This window comes from Cucurbita pepo, chromosome 2 (genome assembly GCF_057944985.1).
Source record: "Cucurbita pepo subsp. pepo isolate OVF chromosome 2, ASM5794498v1, whole genome shotgun sequence".
NCBI classification, from domain to species: domain Eukaryota; kingdom Viridiplantae; phylum Streptophyta; class Magnoliopsida; order Cucurbitales; family Cucurbitaceae; genus Cucurbita; species Cucurbita pepo.
This window is the reverse complement of record NC_141799.1, coordinates 13,571,854-13,589,487: the sequence shown is the minus strand read 5'-3', so window position 1 is coordinate 13,589,487 and position 17,634 is coordinate 13,571,854. Positions and strand designations below refer to the sequence as shown.

Sequence of the window (17,634 nt, the reverse complement as noted above, 5' to 3'; positions counted from 1 at the left end):
GTAATCTATTAAATTATTTATTTATTCTCTATTTCTTATCATTTCAATTGGTTTTTTTTTTAAAGAATATATAATACTTCAATTAATTTTTTTAATGTTTGGAAATGTTTTATTTTATTTTAAATTATTATTCAAGATTAGTCGAGTCTTAATCATTGCACAACGGTTCATTCTTAGGCTTCACTTGCTTTCATTGAGATTAAGAAGGTCTAACGAGAACAAACAACGTCAAAATGTGTTAGGATTAATAACTCCCCACAATGGTATGATACTGTCCACTTTGAGTATAAGCTCTCATAGCTTTGCTTTAAGCTTTCTAAAAAAGGCTCGTAGCAATGGATATAGTATTATTCACTTATAAACTCATGATCTTTCACTAAATTAACAAATCAGGGACTCACTCCCGATGGTCCTCAACAAAGTATAGTGCTTTGAATACCTTATTTGAACAGAAGGGTCGAAGGTTTTAGGTCGGTAGGTGTTTCCCATACCGCCCGGGTGATTATCAAGATTATTTGTTTAATAATATAGTTATTTACTAGAAATAAATGTTTTTTTTTTTTTTTTTTGGGGGTAAAAAAATCAATTAATTTATAGATAAGATGAAAATAATGAAAAAAGGATTTAAGCTGTTCCCAATATCTCTTATGAAGATAAGGGACCCAAGAATAGCGGAAGAAGAAGCAGGTAGAGAAATTTCTTTGTTCTGCGCGGAAGAACTTACAATTCCTTCTCGATGGAGCTGACTCTGCCTACACCCTTGTTTGCCTCCTCCTCCAAGAGTACGTTTGAATTCTGTTTGCTCTGAATTTCGTTCCATTTCTCTGTTCCTCATGTTGCCAAATTGGGATTTTCCATTGATATCTGTTCATGTGGGTTCTTAGAGCTCTAACTTTCTTTCGCCATTTCTTTTCTTGCGATTGCCCTTTCGTTGTTTTCGGTCTTTCTGCAACAGGGTTTTGGTCGGTTTATTCATCAGTGTTGGGATTTTCCATGCCGGCGTGTTGTTTGACAAAAGTCGTTTGCCATAATTTGGTTGTTTTGGAAAGGTTTGAGGCCTGAGAGACTAGATTTTGTGCGTTTGCTTGTGATTGTTTGGTTGCTAACTCATCTTTAGTAATGGTTAATTAAGATGAATCTTTGGTTGGCGAGCATTGCTTAGTTGTTTGGACGGGATGGATTAGGACAATGAGTGCTATGATGGGTGACAACAAAGGGGTTGTATACCATATTGCTGAAATCAAGGGGGCTTATGATTAAGGTCTTTTAGTTCATGTAAATTTGAGAAATGTAGGTCACGAAGTAGTGCAATGTACCACTATTGAAGACGTTGGTTTTGAATTGGGGTGGTTTAAGGGCACTTTGTAGCCTGAAGGTACCGATTGTCACAAAGAGGAGCCCTTAACTTGCCTTGAGAAGAAATTTTGTCAACGATGTCGTGCCCTGGAGCGATATTGTGAGATCCCACGTCGGTTGAAGAGGAGAACGAAACATTTTTTGTAAAGGTGTAGAAACCTCTCCCTAGCATACGCATTTTAAAAACCTTGAGGGGAAGCCCGAAGAGAACAATATATGCTAGCAGTGGGCTTGAGTTGTTACAAATGGTATAAGAGCCAGATACGAGGCAGTGTGCTAGCGAGGACGCTAGACCCTGAAGAGATGTGAATTGTGAGATCCCACATCAATTGGAGAGGCGAACGAGTCTAGTATTCGGGGTAGATTGTGAGATCCATATCGGTTGGAGAGGGGAACGAAGCGGTCTTTCTAAGGGTGTGGAAACGTCTCCCTAGCAAATGTGTTTTAAAAACCTTGAGGGGAAGCCCTTAATCAATCGTGACATGTTATTTCCGCTAGCTATTTGACTGTGATTGTTTACACAACTGTTTGATGCAACTCTTAGCAGAAAAATGGTGTCAAAACTGTTGATCATTGTTCTTTGCCTAACATTACAATGTATTGTTAAAGCTCTAGAATCAAATTTTCCTTTTGCTGTAGCAGAATCTACATTATAAACTTTCTGCTGATTGAAATTCTGTTCTTGTGAAGTAATTAGGGATCCTAAGCCCATCCACCATGGACTTCGGTTGTTCGACTCCAATCCTATTTCAGCTGATTTGAAGCTACAAGGAGGGAGAAGAACACTGCCTATAGCTTCTTCCCTACCTGAAACAGCTGCTTCTGTGGCCATTGCTGCTACAGTTGTAGGTGCAGCAGCCACCTTCCTTTCCAGAAGAAACAAAGATTCTGAGGCGAAGGAGGTTGGCTTCAGATCTAAAACACCATTTATGTGCCATTATCATATAGAATCAAGTGTTTGAAACCTGCATCTTGTCAGTTACTACACTGTTTTTGTTTTTGTGTCGTTACCAAAAAAGCACGGAAGCTTTAGTTTGGCTAACATGTTCGTGTCTAACACATATAGACACTTGGATGCTTGTTAGACATGTGCCAGATACTTGATAGCACAATAAACGTGAGACCTCATATTGATTGGAAAGGGGAACGAGTGCTAGCCAGAACGTTGAGCGGTGGGATTGTGGGATTCCACATTGGTTGGAGAGGAGAACAAAATATTCTTTATAAGGGTGTGGAAACCCTCCTTAGTAGATGCGTTTTAAAAACCTTGAGGGAAACCTCAAAGAGGACAATATCTACTCCCGATGAACTTGGGCTGTTACAAATGATATGAGAGTCAATCACCTGATCGGAGTAGGGCTAGACCCTCTCTATAATAGATGTGTTTTAAAAAACATGAGGCTAACAGCGATACGTAACGGGTCAGAGCAGACAATATCTACTAACGGTGGGCTTGAACTGTTACAATAAATACGTTAGACACATGCATAGGTTAGTTATTTCGAATTCAAAACTTGTTCTTACCGTGTGTGTATCATGTCATATCTATGTCTCGTGTCCATATCCTTGCTTCTTTTATTCATATCTTTGTATGCAACTCTTGTGCTGATTTTGTCCATAAAATTCAGATTCCTTTGAGACCATGTGAAGACTGTGGAGGTTCAGGCCTATGTTCTGAATGCAAAGGTGAAGGGTTTGTGCTGAAGAAACTGTCGGATGAAAATGCAGAGCGGGCACGGTTGGCTGCGAAGAACATGGCCACTCGGTTCACCGCAGCGTACAAATTTCTTGTCTTGTCTCTCTTTTTCTTGTTAGAAACCTTCAACTTTCAACTTATATCTGATCTTAATCTTTCTCAGGCTTCCTAAAAAATGGAGCTACTGTTCCAAGTGTTCTTCTGCTCGTTCTTGTAGTACTTGTGGTGGCACGGGGACGTTCAACTCTTAGTCTTACAACCCGACAAACTCCTTATATCTCTGTGTATCTTTCTATCTCGTAAATTTTTCTCATTAGGAGTGTTCAAAGTATTCGATGACTTGAAAATTTTAATCAACCCAATCTAATTTGTACGACTTGGATTGGGTTGAGTTCAAATAAATAAAATTTTTATAGATTGAGTTAGTTCCCGTGTTCATCTAAAATTAGATTGGGTTGAGCCAAACTATACTTGCATACATATATATATAATATATATATATTATTTACTCTTCATCTACTCTTAAAAATAATATTTTAATAATTGAATGTTAATTTTTTTAAATATATATTAAAATTGAGTCGTAAATGGTAAAAAAAATGTTTGAAAAAAAAATGAGTTGCAATTATATGTATATATTTATTTATTTTATTATTTATTCTTCTAACTATTCTTAAAAAATAATATTTTAATAATTGAAAGTTAATTTTTCAAAATATATATTGAAATTGTGTCGCAAATAAAAAAATGTTTGAAAAAAATTGAGCCGCAATTATATTTATTTATATATATATATATTATTTATTCTTTCGCCACTTTTAAAAATAATATTTTAATAATTGAAAGTTAATTTTCAAATTATAAGAAAATGTTTAAAAAAATTGAGTTGAAATTATATATATGATAAGATAAGGAATCAACTACATGCGGGTAAGATTCGGATTACCTTGTTGATCGAATATCTCAAGGCAAGAATATTGTCTGAGATTCGAATCACTCCACAAGCAAGATCGATCATGTCTAGCTTAAATTATTATTGTTGATCAAATATCTCAAAGCAAGAACACTTGTTTGAGATTCGAATCACTCCACAAGCAAGATTGATCATGTCGAGCTTGAATGATTCTACATGCAACCTAAACTACATGGAGTTGGAAAGAAACTTAGCCATGGCTAAAAAAAAAGCACAAATGCTTCCTTCTATATTTTCCAAGTCTACTTACAAATACAACATACATGGCTTTATATAGCTTCAAAATGAAACTATTAAAAACATTCAAAGAGTTGTAACATTCATACTTAATGGTCATGTTAATTATGTAATTGTAACATAAATAAACAAAAGGTCTTAAAATACATTAATGAAATACAATAACTCTAAATTGTAATCCACCCAAAATTTAAAACATAAACTTCATTCTTCTTCAATGTGACATGAATTGAAATATCTTTTGATAATTTCAACAATATTTTCTTCATATGTTCATTGAAGCATATTGTATGATTGATATCTCTTGGTTCATATCAATATATTTATTTATTTTATTATTTATTCTTGGACCACTCTTAAAAATAATATTTTAATAATTAAAAAGGTAATTCTTCAAAAATATATATTAAAAGTGAGTCGCAAATTTTTTAAAAAATGTTTGAAAATAAATTTTACAAACTAACCTTTTACTTTTATTAAAAACATATAATTATTAAATAAATGAGCCTAACCACACGAGTAAACCCAAAAAATTTATAGTTAAGTTGGGTTTGGTTTATTATTTAATAACTGTTTATTGGGTTAAAAATTTTACAACCCGACTCAACTCAACCTACGATTACTTTTATATCTGTCGGGCTCTCCTCGATCACGGGTTTCTTTATCACTATAATTTAGAGAATTTCCGTACATAATTCCTAGCAAACCAATAAATATAAATTGTGTTTAAATTAATTATTATATATATATATATAAATAAAAATAAAAAAGATAAAAGAGCATCTAAGAAAAATAAAGAAAAGGATTCACAAGGGTAACGTTCAAATATTTAAAATCTTGGTTCGGAGAGGTAGGTTCGGAATTGATTTAATTTAGCCCTCTCGGCTTTACCGATTCGGAAAGCCGTTGTCCGGCCGAAGCTCTCAACTATTGCAGAATCTTCGTCTTCAGCTTTTTTGCTTTGTTCCTTTGAATCTTGAATCTCTGCAATTAGGGCTTTTCTTTCCTCTCTAATTTCCTCTGTTTTCTCTTCCATAAAAACCGCAATTTCCTCTCATCATAGACACCACAAATCCCCAATTATTGGCGAAATTCCTTCCTTAGGGCATTGTGTTACGATTCGCTGATTTGAAATGGCGAAGCGATTGTCGATCGGAAGCAGAGTGCGGAACAAGCTAGCGGATATTACGAATTCCAAGACAATGAGAGCTCATATGGAAGATGAAAGGTCTTCGGAAGCTTGGCGGTCAAATCAAGACGTTGTCGATCAGCTGGTCGAGGTATGCATCAATCTGGTCTCCCTTCGCCTGTTTTTCTTTAATCTGAGATATTTGTTTGATTGGATGTAATTTATGGATCAGGAAAATATGGCTCTGATGAAACTTGTCATGGAGAAGAAGTATCCTTCTGGATTTGCCTTTTCTTCCTCTAAATTCTCTATTATCAATCTCGTTAGCATATCATGTCAATACTATCGTAGTTCATATCTTTTGAAAACAGAACTTTCAAGGAAAACAAATTATTCCTTCACATTTGAACAGTGAAATTATTGATCTGACTGAAGCCGAGCTAAACAAACTTCGTGAATGCATTCAGAAACTGCAGCTTCAGAATTGGCAGCTTGCTCAATCAAACAGTCATTTTTTAGCAGTATGATCATTTATAATTCAGAAACATTTATGATTATCCCTCTCCTATTTTTCATTTCCCTTGACAACTCTGAGACTCTAATCAACTGTTCATCGATTTCCTCTTACAGGAAATCAATTTAGGGAGAGAGAGAGTAAGTTCCCAAGAATCTTGAATTTATCTTTTGCTGCATTTGTTTGAATCTCATTTATGCTCAATAAATTGGTCCTGATGTGTTTCAGATAAAATCACTGGGGCATGAGCTTGAATGCAAGGAGGCCTTGCTAAAAGCAACGCGTTTGAATACTGTGGTACTAACTTTAGACACTTTTTCTTCCTGCAAAGAAAAGTAGGGATATCTATTTTGTCTAGCTCTGGAATTGTTTCAGTCATTTATGAATATGTTTTCAATAAGTAGTCAGATCATCATTTAGATAATGACAGAGATAATGTTAGAATTGGAACTAAAATTGTAATTTAACCAACAATATGAAATTAATATGAAATTAGGAGTACTCTTGATCAAGTTATTTTGTGAAGTGATTCGAATCACGAGTTTAGAAATGCTTTTGATTCCAAAACTTTTCCTTGGATTGATTCCTTATCGTTTTTTGAGGTTCTTGGATAATTTAGATTTAAAGGTCTTGCTCTTTAACAAGGTTTTTAGATCAAATCGTAGGAATTTCATAAAACGTATTTATTTGTTATTAACATTTCGACACTCAACAATCACAACAGATCCTTACAAACTAGACCCAACTTGCTTTTGGGGAAAACTGAAGCTTTTCTTATCAAGATTTAGATTAGCTAGATTAATTTTCTTCAATAGGCAATGAAAAAGTCTTGTATTTTAACAAGAAACTGCTGTATATTCCGACAGGGGAAAGCAGGAATGAATAATGGAAATTCTGGATGGCAGGTAATTGGTAATTTCCTTTTTTTTTCTTTCAGGCATCTGCTTTTCTATTCTTTTCATGCCTCAAATTTCACTTAGAACTGTCTTTTTCACTCATTCTTTCCTGGCTTCAGGAAGAAGAGAAGCCAACAGAGCAATTTCCACTTGCGGTTAAAACTGACACCAAAGCTTGCAGTGGAAACAGAAAGCCCTCCGGACGAGCTAGAAATCAATGTATGTTCATGAATTAATGAACATGAACAAAAGCCTAAAAATGTTCCATTTTACTGCCAATTTATAGCAACTATCCTCACCATTATGTTAAAATTGTGAGTTGCAGTAAAAAGGGTTTCATAAGAAATTATTCTGATGCTAAGTTCTACTCTTTTGAAAATGCTTTTAATAAAGTTATTCTCTAGGACTGTTTCCTCATAAATCACTTCTAAATCTTTTTCAAGAACATGTTACTCCCAAATGTTAGGATGGTTTTGAGACCATGCCAAGAGGACCTACGTTTGGAATTACGGTTCTCCACGATGGTATGATATTGTCCACTTTGAGTGAGTATAAACTCTCATGGCTTTGCTTTAGGCTTCCCAGCCTAATACCAATGGAGATGAATTCCTTACTTATAAACCCATGATCATTCCTAAATTAGCAGCTAACGTGGGACTCCCTCCACACAATCCTCAACGTCCTAAACCTCCTAGACCTGAAAACTTTATTCTTATTGTCTGGTTGAAAAGTAACGACACTTAAACAACTGCAGCTATGAGCCCTTCAGCTTCATACTCAAAGTGTGCGATGAAGAGAGATGATGAAAACAAAAGGTACTTAGCAATATTTAAACTGGTATTCTTTCAACTTTAGTTACTGCTTTCTTTACATATTTCTGTTTACAGGCATTGTGTAAGAGCACAATCTGGTAGATTTAGATATCAAATGAGACACCATGAAGAGAACTCGTTTGAGATAGAAGAAGACATGAAATTTACTGCTACTGGAGAAGATGAAGAAGAAAGGAAGAACAACAATGTCAATTCACCATCATCATCTTCAGCTCTGCAAAGATCTTATATTGGAAGACCATTGCACAGAGCAGCTGAAAAGATTCAATCCTACAAAGAAGCTCGTCACAACGCTAAAATCAGACGACAAGAATGACAAGTGAGATCAGTATACTGTTTCAGCTAGCAGTTTAAATTTTACTTTCTTGTATGTAGTAGCTATGATTATTCCACCTGTGGCTTGTATTGTTCGTGATGTTTATATATTATTTTGTTTCGAGTGTATGTATAGTGTAAATTATGTAACTGTCAAAGAGAAGAGATTCGAACTTCTAACTTCTTAAAAAAGAGACGATATTGTAATTGAAATTTGACATTTTGGAGTAAGAAATTCGAACCTCTATTCTTTTAATAATCTTGATTTGGATAGTTTAGTCGATGAATTTGACTCATAATTTGTAATGATAGCCATTTAACAAAGGAAAATAATTAGATTTCGAACTAACGTTCTTGGTCCCGTTTTGGGCTAACATATGACCCAAAATATCAACGAAAGTATGGGCTCGCACCCTATTGTCGCTTAGGGACGTTCTAAGAGACCCAATGAGGTAAAAATCCAATCAACTCAACTCGATTCATAAATTTCGAATTTGGTTATGGACTCATTTTTTAATTTACTTAAAACATATATTTTATTTAAATCTATAATTATTTTATTTAATTATATTTATTCAAAATACTGTCTTCCACTAATAATTCAAGAGATATATTTTTTTTTCAAAATTAATTAGGTTTGAAAGCATAATAAATAATAAAATAAGCGCAGCCATGTGGCTAAACCCTTATTTTCAAAACCACGTCGTTTTCAACCAAAATATTATGTCAAGTCCACCAACTTTACTCTGTTCTAAATTTCACCCGATTATTTTCACCATTATAATGTCATCATTAAACCGTGTGGACCCCACTCCTGTTTCTACTTTCTTAAACATTTTCATTTTTTTTTTAATTTCTTTGGTAGATACTTATAAAAAAAAAAAAAAAAAAAAATCAACTTGAAAATGAAGTTTATTATATAGTTTTGTTATCTTATGATAAAGATTTCATGATGCACAATCCAATGTCACATGCCTCATTTCATTATGTCTTTTTCTCCCATCTGGCCCTCAAATCTTTTCCTTTATTTTTATTTGATTATGATGTTTTTTTTTCTTTTAACGACCGCCTTCGTTAGCTAAAACTCAAATTACTGCTTCTCCTAAAAATATAATTATGTTACATAAAAAAAAGAAAAGTGGAGAGACACAATTCTCCATTATTATTTTTATCGAGTGTGAATGGAACAAAAATGTATCTCACCCTACTATCATGCTTACGTCAATTTTGAATTTTCAACGAATAATTATGAAAAAAAATAATATGCGGTATAATATGATACCAATTTAAGCATAATTCAGTGTTCGATCTTGTTATGTAGAAATGGTTGAAGTAAAACAAATTAGATAATGGGACAAATTTCTTGAACAAACATGATAAGATAGTCGAGATATATAAAATAAGTTCGATGAATATATGACATGTGACATATTAAATAAATAAATGTGAGACATTTAATTTAGGGATTTGATAATATCATTTGAGTGACAAGTTCAAAGAATTTGAAAATTTTATATTATTACATTTATACAAAGAGCTAGTGGACAAAGAAAGATTTTTTTTTTTTTTTTTTAATATTATTTGATGGAACAAAAGATTTTATTTAATTTTTAAATAGAGAAAAAAATATTTAATGCATGTGAGTTTAAGCCAATGAGAAAGGGACACGTGGTGAAACCGCGTCACAAACAAACCAGGGGCTTCTTTGTAATTAATTATTTATTTAATTTTAAATTATTTTTTATTTTTATTTTTCTAATTTTGTATTTTAATTTCGTGAAAAAAAAAAAAAGAAAAGAGGAAAGTCCGGGCCATGAGTTTGTTTTTATTCGCTTGACAGGTACTAGCGGTTAGTGGGCCCCACTTCATGTCGTTGGGACTGTGCTCCAACTGTTTCCTTTTTTTTTTTCTTTTTCTTTTTCTTAAAAATTAAAAAAAAAAAAACTTTTTCGTTTTAAATTTGAAATTAGGTGTTAACGTGAAAAAAAATAATAATAAAATTCGAGAGATAATGAATTTTAAATAATTTGGAAAGAGGAATGAGTGTCAACGAGGACGGCGGTGGATTGTGAAATCTCATATCAATTGGAGAGAGAAACGAGTGCTAGCGAGAACGCTGAATTTCGAATGGAGGTGGCTTGTGAGATCCCACGTCAATTACGACAGCCAACGAGAACGTTGGGCTCCAAAAGAGGGTGGATTGTAAGATCTCACATTGGTTAGGGAAGAGAACGAATCATTTTTTATAATGGTGTGGAAACTTCTCCCTTTGAGGAGAAGCACGAACGAAAAGTTCAAAGAAGACAATATCTGCTAGGAGTAGCTTGACCTGTTACATCATCTTTATCGAGCATCTAACTCGAGACAATAAAAAAAAAAAAAAAAAAACCCGTTAAGAGATACGCTTACGCATGCATTAGATCGAGATGCATATAAGAGTAGATAGGTCAAAAAAGAAAGAGCTCTAGGGTTTTGGTGTTTATTTCATGGCTCTCTTCGACTTTATGAAGAGGACACAATCATTCTCAACTGTCTTGAAAGTAATTCGTTTATCCTTTTTTCTTCAAAAGGGAATGCCAATGCCAATGCTTTTCCTTCATATGATGAGTACTCTCTTCATTCACTTTTTCCAACAAATGCTACCGTTCTCTCGTGATCAATATCAATCTCTCTCGGGATTGAGACCCGAAGTAGTGATCGTTCATATGGTTCGATAATATAGACTACGCAACTTAAGTTGGGTTGAGTTAGATTTTTGAAAAATCGAGCCATTTGGTTTGATTCAAAAGTTGAAATCTTTTTGGTCGGGTCAATTTGGCTAACCAGAAAATAGGGTTTATAACCCAATTCAACCTTACCCTACATTTAAAATATTATAAAAGTTATGAATATTTAACGTTTAAAAGTGATATTAATGATGCGTTATGTCTTATGAATATATGATTAAATTTTAGTTATTAATGTGATATATAGTTAACGACTCTTGTCACAATCGCACTTTTGATGACAGCATGCGATTGTGCAGCACTCACTTTATAACAAGAAGTGAGTTAAGCCAATTCATTCTTGCGTCGCTTACAGCCAAGCGACGTATGCTCGAGCCTCTAGCCCCGGTTCAAAGTTTAGAAAACGGGGACAGAGAGATTTCGAAAGAGAGTTTTGAAAGAAAGATTTGAGAGATTGAAATTGGTGTTATATGTGATGCAAACAAAAAGACAACAACAACGGCTTACAGCATATAACTATCGGGTAAGGGATATGACTAGATCACGACTAGACCACCTCAACCTAAAGACTCGGGTTGAATATTGGGGAGAGTAATTATTGATTTTATTTGTTATAATTAACCAAAATACACTTGTTTGTTAATTATAATTAAGCATTTTAAAGAAGTATTAGTGAGGAAAGTCAGCTGGCAATTGTTAGTAATCAAGTGTTTATCGACCTAATTATAGTTAACCCACCAAAAATCTTGGAAATAATATATATATATATATATATGTTTTTTTAATTCCATTGCCAAATCGTGTCATGATTATTTCAGCTGCAGCAGATACCTTACTTAAAGCCCTTAATTTCATTTATAAAACACGATAAAGTGGGCCCCCCTTGGAAAATTGGTCCAACTCCTCAATTTAATCCTTAATTACATCGAAAAATGTATCCAATATAAAAGTGTCTAATTTTAGTATATAACGATATTCCAATATATAGATTCCGTTGAAAAGGATACACGAATAAACCAATATTACATTTGAATGAGAGCTTGTAATGACTCATTTGGTACCCGCTCCAACATTCCCTTACATCCATTGCAATGTAGTCCTGATGCGTTTTAAAGTCCTGAGGGGAAGCCCGAAAGGGAAAGGGAAAGTCCAAAGAGGACAATATCTGCTAGCGGTGAATCTGGGTCGTTACAAATGGTATCTGTGATGTCCCACATTGGTTAGGGAGGAGAACAAACCACCATTTATAAGGGTGTGGAAACATTCTCATAGCAGACGCGTTTTAAAGTTTGAGGGGAAGCACGAAAGGGAAAGCCCAAAGAAGACAGTATCTGCTAGCGGTGGGTCTGGGTCGTTACAAATGGTATCAGAGCCAGACACCGGACGATGTGTCAACCTTCTCGCTATTCTCGGAAGGGGATTAGACATGAAGTGGTGTGCCAATAAGAACGCTGGGTCCCGAAGGGGGGGTGGATTTGGTGGCAGTCCCACATCAATTGGAGAAAGGAACGAGTGCCAGTGAGGACGCTGGACCTCGAAGGAGGTGGATTGTGCCTTCTCACTGGGCCCTAAAGAGGGGTGGATTTGGTTGCAATCACACATCGATTAGAGAAAGGAACGAGTGGCAGCGAGGACGTTGTGTTAGAACCAATGTTAATGTGTGAGAACAGTTTTCACTCGTAAAATCACTTCAAGATAAGTAGATAACATGGTAATGTCGCGGGAATTGGAGTCATTTTGATGGGTAATCTTTGGGTAGTATAGTAAAATTAACATTAAATTGAACACATAATTATAGCATAATGCATGGTTATGTCGGAAAAGGTGGTCGTGCAATTATGATGTTCTTTTAGCTAACTACAAGAGCTATCTACACATGAATATGATCCATTAATATGAATATTCGGTTGCTTGCTTTATAACCTCTCTCTCATAATTATATCAATTATGAATTATCCATATAATTATGAATCTTATTATATCCACATATCATGCTTAAGATAACATAAACAAATATATGGAGTGAACACACTGAATTCTCTTTAAACGGTAACGATTTCGCCAATTTTACATTTTTAAACTGTTATCTTGTCGGGCCCATTTACGTTGATTAGCTCTACTTATACGTATAGAAGAGAGAGTGAATGAGATTCTATATAGTGAGCTTGGTAATAACGAAACTCACGAGAGGAGAACAAAACATTTTTTATAAGGGTGTGGAAACCTCTTATTAACAGACACGTTTGAAAATTTTTGAGGGAAAGTAAAAAAGGGAAAATCTAAAGAGGACGATATCTGCTAGCGGTGGGACAAATAGTATCAGAGCCAGACAATGGGCGGTGTGCCAACGAGGACGTTGAGCCCTGAAAGGAGTGGACACAAGATGGTGTGCAAGCGAAGACGTTGGATAGTGTGCGAGAGAGTGAATGAGATACTATATATGATGGCATTGGCCATTGGGTGTCCCTCCAATGCTTCAAGTTGGCGCTTCCTTTGTCATAGAATGGTGCACGCATGCCAACTTCACATGAGAGACTTGCTTTCATCATGCCTAATATAATTACACCAAACAATGGGACACGAGAGGTGGTTACCCAATTGTAATTTTTGGTATCATCACCTTCAAAACTCCTATATCTCTCACTACAATCAACTCGTGCTTGTCTATACCCCGTGTCGGTTGCATTTCACCATGTCCAATTTTGCATCTATACGTATCCATTGAAAGACGTTGACCATAAGCAATTTAACGTGTGAAAAACCGCTTACTACATGTAATAGCCCAAGCCTACCTCAGCGTCTGCTCTCACACCCTATAAAGAATGTTTCATCCCCTCTCTCAATCCGTGTGAGATCTCACAATCTACCCATAAGGTCCAACGTTCCCTAGTACACTGCCCGATGTCTGGCTCTGATACTATTTCTAACCGTTCAAGCCTACCGCTAACAAATATTGTCTGTTTTAGCCCGTTACATATCATCGTCAACCTTATAGTTTTAAAACGCGTATGTTAAGGAGAGGTTTTCACACCCTTATAAGAAATGTTTTATCCCCTCTTCCAACCGATGTGAGATCTCATAATCCACCCCTAAGGAAGCCCACGCTGATGTCTGGCTTTGATACTATTTCTAACCGCTCAAGCCTACCACTAACAGATATTGTCTGTTTTAGCCCGTTACATATCGTCATCAACCTTACAGTTTTAAAACGCGTATGTTAAGAAGAGGTTTTCACACCCTCATAAAGAATGTTTTATCCCCTCTCTCAACCGATGTGAGATCTTACAATCCACCCCTAAGGGAGCCCAACGTCCTCTTTAGCACACCGCCCAATATCTGAATTTGATACTATTTCTAACCGCTAACAGATATTGTCTGTTTTAGCCCGTTACATATCGTCGTCAACATTACAACTTTAAATAGCATATGTTAAGGAGAGGTTTTCACACCCTTATAAGGAATGTTTTATCCCCTCTTTCAACCGATGTGAGATCTCACAATCCGAGCCCAATGTCCTCTCTAGCACATCGGCCGATGTCTGGCTCTTATACTATTTTTAACCGCTCAAGCCTATCGCTAACAGATATTGTTCGTTTTAGCCCGTTACATATCACCGTCAACCTTACAGTTTTAAAACGCGTCTGTTAAGGAGAGGTTTTCACACCCTTATAAGAAATGTTTTATCCCTTCTCTCAACCAATGTGAGATCTCACAATCCACCCCTAAGAGAGTCCAGTGTCCTCTCTAGCACACCGACCGATGTCTGGCTCTGATACCATTTCTAACAGCTCAAGCCTATCGCTAACAGACATTATCTGTTTTAGCCCATTACATATCACCATCACCCTCATAGTTTTAAAACGCATATACTAAGGAGAAGTTTTTACACCCTTATAAGAAATGTTTCGTCTCCCTCTCCCAATTAATTTACTTAAATAAGGTCGATTTCTTTTTTTTTTTTGTCAGTATCCTCACGGAAACGACTCGGCACATGAACAAATTAAAAAAAAAAAAAAAAAAGAATTACATTATGTAATGTTCCAAAAGTAACACAAAATTGATTAGCTTCAAAGAGAGATGCTGTTAAGAGACATTAATTAAAGAGAGCTGTCTGAATGTTAACACTATTTTCAGCATTAAAGATAAAAGCAGTATTTAAGGTTAGACTAACACTGTTTCAACCTTAATTATAATTATAATTAGTCCTATCAACCTTTTCCTTTCTCTAATTTTTTTTTTATTTATTTATATAATATTTGGAGTAATTAAGGTTTAAAGCTTTTGCATTTACTTTTTTTACTCCCAACAATAACATTTCAAAAACATAAAAGATTTCCGAAATCCTCTAGTTTTCAAAATATTTAAATTATATTTTTAAAGTTAATATTAATAAAAATTTATAAATAATTCACGTGACTCAATTACTCGACTAACTCAGGCCACCTAACCCAAATCGTAAAAGGTTTATTTAGGTTAGGTTGAAATTTTTTGAAAATCGAAAACACGTGTGACATATAATATTTAAATTTTATGAAATTTTAGTTATTAATGTAACATGTATTATAAATAGATAAGATATTTTTAACACTGTGTTGATATTATTTGATGGGTCAATCAAAGTAACAAAAAAATAGAATTACAGTCAGGAGTTTCTGATATTTAAATTTTATAAAATTTTTGTTCTTAATGTCACCACGTTCTAACCAAACCTAAAAATAAAAAGTTGGGTTCGGTTTAGTTGAATGGTAAACTTTATTTAAGTTGCTTAAATCAGAGTCTCGAACATTCTTCTAACCCAACCTAACCTAGTCTCGGTACAATATGTTATAGATCAACTTAGCCATGACCTGTTTTGTCCAAACCCTAGTGAGAATTTAACCACACCCTAACCCCATCTGCTTTTTATAAGAACAACCTCCCTTCTTCCCTGAAAACTCCCAATCCAAATCCGATTATAATTCCCTCTCTGTTTCTCTGTTCCTCTGTTCCTCTGTTCCTCTGTTCCTCTGTTTCTTTCTCTAACTCCATGGATAACCAACGCAGCCCTGTTTTAACTTGGGCTTATTTCTTGCAAACCAAGGTCAGTTTCATACCCATCTTCTCAAATTCTCCCTTACTTTTTCTGGGTATTTCCCAGAATTTCGAAATTCGGTTCTGATTTTGATTTTGTGGTTCCTCTGTTTTTTCTTTGGCAGAACGTCGATGAACTCAGGCATTCTCTTCTCTGCACCACTCTGGAGCTTGAACAGACCAAAATTACAGTCCAAGAGGAGCTTAACAAGAAGGACGACCAGCTTTTACATCTCAAGAATCTTTTAAATCAAGCCATTAGAGAAAGAGACGAAGCCAATGAGAAATGCCAAACCCTTCTCCTCCAGAAACTGTTCTTCCATCATCAACACCCACCGCCGCCGCCGCCGAATCCACCGCTGCCTCTCTCTGCAATTTCCACCATCGACGACCAACCCAGAAAAGGATTCGATTCCCAAAACGCCTTCTCCTCCTCCGATTGCGATGAGAGTATCGTTTCATCTCCCGAAATCATCGACTGGGTCCCTGAAAAGCCATTGCCGGAAAAGGGTAAGCTCTTGCAGGCGGTGATGAACGCTGGTCCACTTCTACACACGCTTCTCCTCGCTGGACCGCTTCCTCAATGGAGACATCCACCACCGCCACTGGAATCGTTTCATTTGCCGCCGGTTACAATTCCACTTCCTCCGCCGCTACCGTCGCTCGCCGACAGTAATTGTGGGATTGTCAACAAGAAGAGGGCTCTGTTTCTATCCGAGGATTCGGATTCTCAAACCGCAACCAAATTCCAGAGGCTTGTTTTCAACTGACCTTCAACAATCCAATTAAATTAATCATATATTAATTTACATATTTAGTCTAGTTAGCTTAGAACAGCTCAAAACAAGAACAGAGCTTCTTGATCTTGACTTGTTTTCTTTCGGTTGCAGCTAATTTGAGTATAGTTCAATTAGTTAGCCTCTCGTAAGCCGTAGAGGTTGAAATTTCAACAGACCCGGATTGTAATACTTAAAAAAAACAGTAGATTTAGAGTGGTATTGTGTGATTTGTATACCAAAACATTTGATTGTATGAGATTAATTACTTTTGTTTGATTAAAAACAGAGCAATTAGGTTAATGTAATAAGCGAATCGATCCTGTAAAAGGGTTGTTTTGGCAGAGTCTCCACGGCAGAGAGGTGGGTGAAGAACAAATGGGTTGGTAATGAGTGTATTTGACTACTAAAGGAGAGTTGAATGGAGGCCTGAAAACAGAGCATATGGTGGTGTCTGCCCTGCTTGTGAGGGAAATGCTTCCTCTCAGCCCTTCAATTTGCTTTGCCCAACTTGGTCAATTGGCGAATGATCTAAAGCTTTATTAACTGAAATTTGTGATGTGTCAATGTCATCTTAAGAACACCCACTTTTTTCTTTTAGATGGAGAGATGTGTAATGACCCATTTGGTTTCTCGATCGAGATGGATTTGGTCTCGTTGCTAGTGTGAGGGTGAGCCAAATTTGATGTCGATAGCACCGCATGTTTGGTTGGATCCTCTTATATCGGTTGGAGATGAGAATGTGTAACGGCCCAGATCCACCACTAGCAGATATTGTTCTCTTTGGGTTTTCACTTTCGAGCTTGCCCCTCAACGCTTTAAAACACATCTACTAGGGTAAGGTTTCCACACCCTTATAAATAGTGTTTTGTTCTCCTCCCCAACCAACCTAAGATATCATAGAATAAAACATTTTTCTTTGTAAGGGTGTGGAAATCTCTCCCTAGTGAGACTAACGACTATACGTAACGAACAGTGAGCTTGGATTGTTATAGATTCCGCTATATTTAATTTTTTTTCAACCCACCTTTTTCTAATAGACACGTTTTTAAATTGTGAGACTGACGACGATATATGACTAGGCAAAATGGACAATATTTGACAGCGGTGAGA

General features: G+C 35.6%; 3 protein-coding genes across 3 annotated transcripts; all 3 read left to right on the top strand.

Annotated features, from left to right (window-relative positions):
- Nucleotides 1–634: 634 nt before the first annotated feature.
- LOC111788983 (uncharacterized) lies at nt 635–3,477 on the top strand. The gene is made up of 4 exons (XM_087121151.1): nt 635–782; nt 2,047–2,258; nt 2,985–3,133; nt 3,216–3,477. Exons 1-4 carry the CDS (start codon nt 737–739, stop codon nt 3,301–3,303), a joined length of 495 nt encoding a protein of 164 aa, XP_086977277.1. The 5' UTR covers nt 635–736; the 3' UTR covers nt 3,304–3,477.
- Nucleotides 3,478–5,119: 1,642 nt separating this feature from the next.
- On the top strand, nt 5,120–8,078 carry LOC111788942 (shugoshin). Its single transcript, XM_087121163.1, has 9 exons — nt 5,120–5,542; nt 5,624–5,661; nt 5,804–5,912; nt 6,022–6,045; nt 6,134–6,202; nt 6,772–6,810; nt 6,921–7,020; nt 7,556–7,616; nt 7,689–8,078. Exons 1-9 carry the CDS (start codon nt 5,396–5,398, stop codon nt 7,948–7,950), a joined length of 849 nt encoding a protein of 282 aa, XP_086977289.1. The 5' UTR covers nt 5,120–5,395; the 3' UTR covers nt 7,951–8,078.
- Nucleotides 8,079–15,598: 7,520 nt separating this feature from the next.
- LOC111789130 (uncharacterized) lies at nt 15,599–17,237 on the top strand. The gene is made up of 2 exons (XM_023669784.2): nt 15,599–15,755; nt 15,871–17,237. The coding sequence occupies exons 1-2, from the start codon at nt 15,702–15,704 to the stop codon at nt 16,513–16,515; spliced, it is 699 nt and encodes a 232-aa protein (XP_023525552.2). The 5' UTR covers nt 15,599–15,701; the 3' UTR covers nt 16,516–17,237.
- The last annotated feature ends 397 nt before the right edge of the window (nt 17,238–17,634 follow it).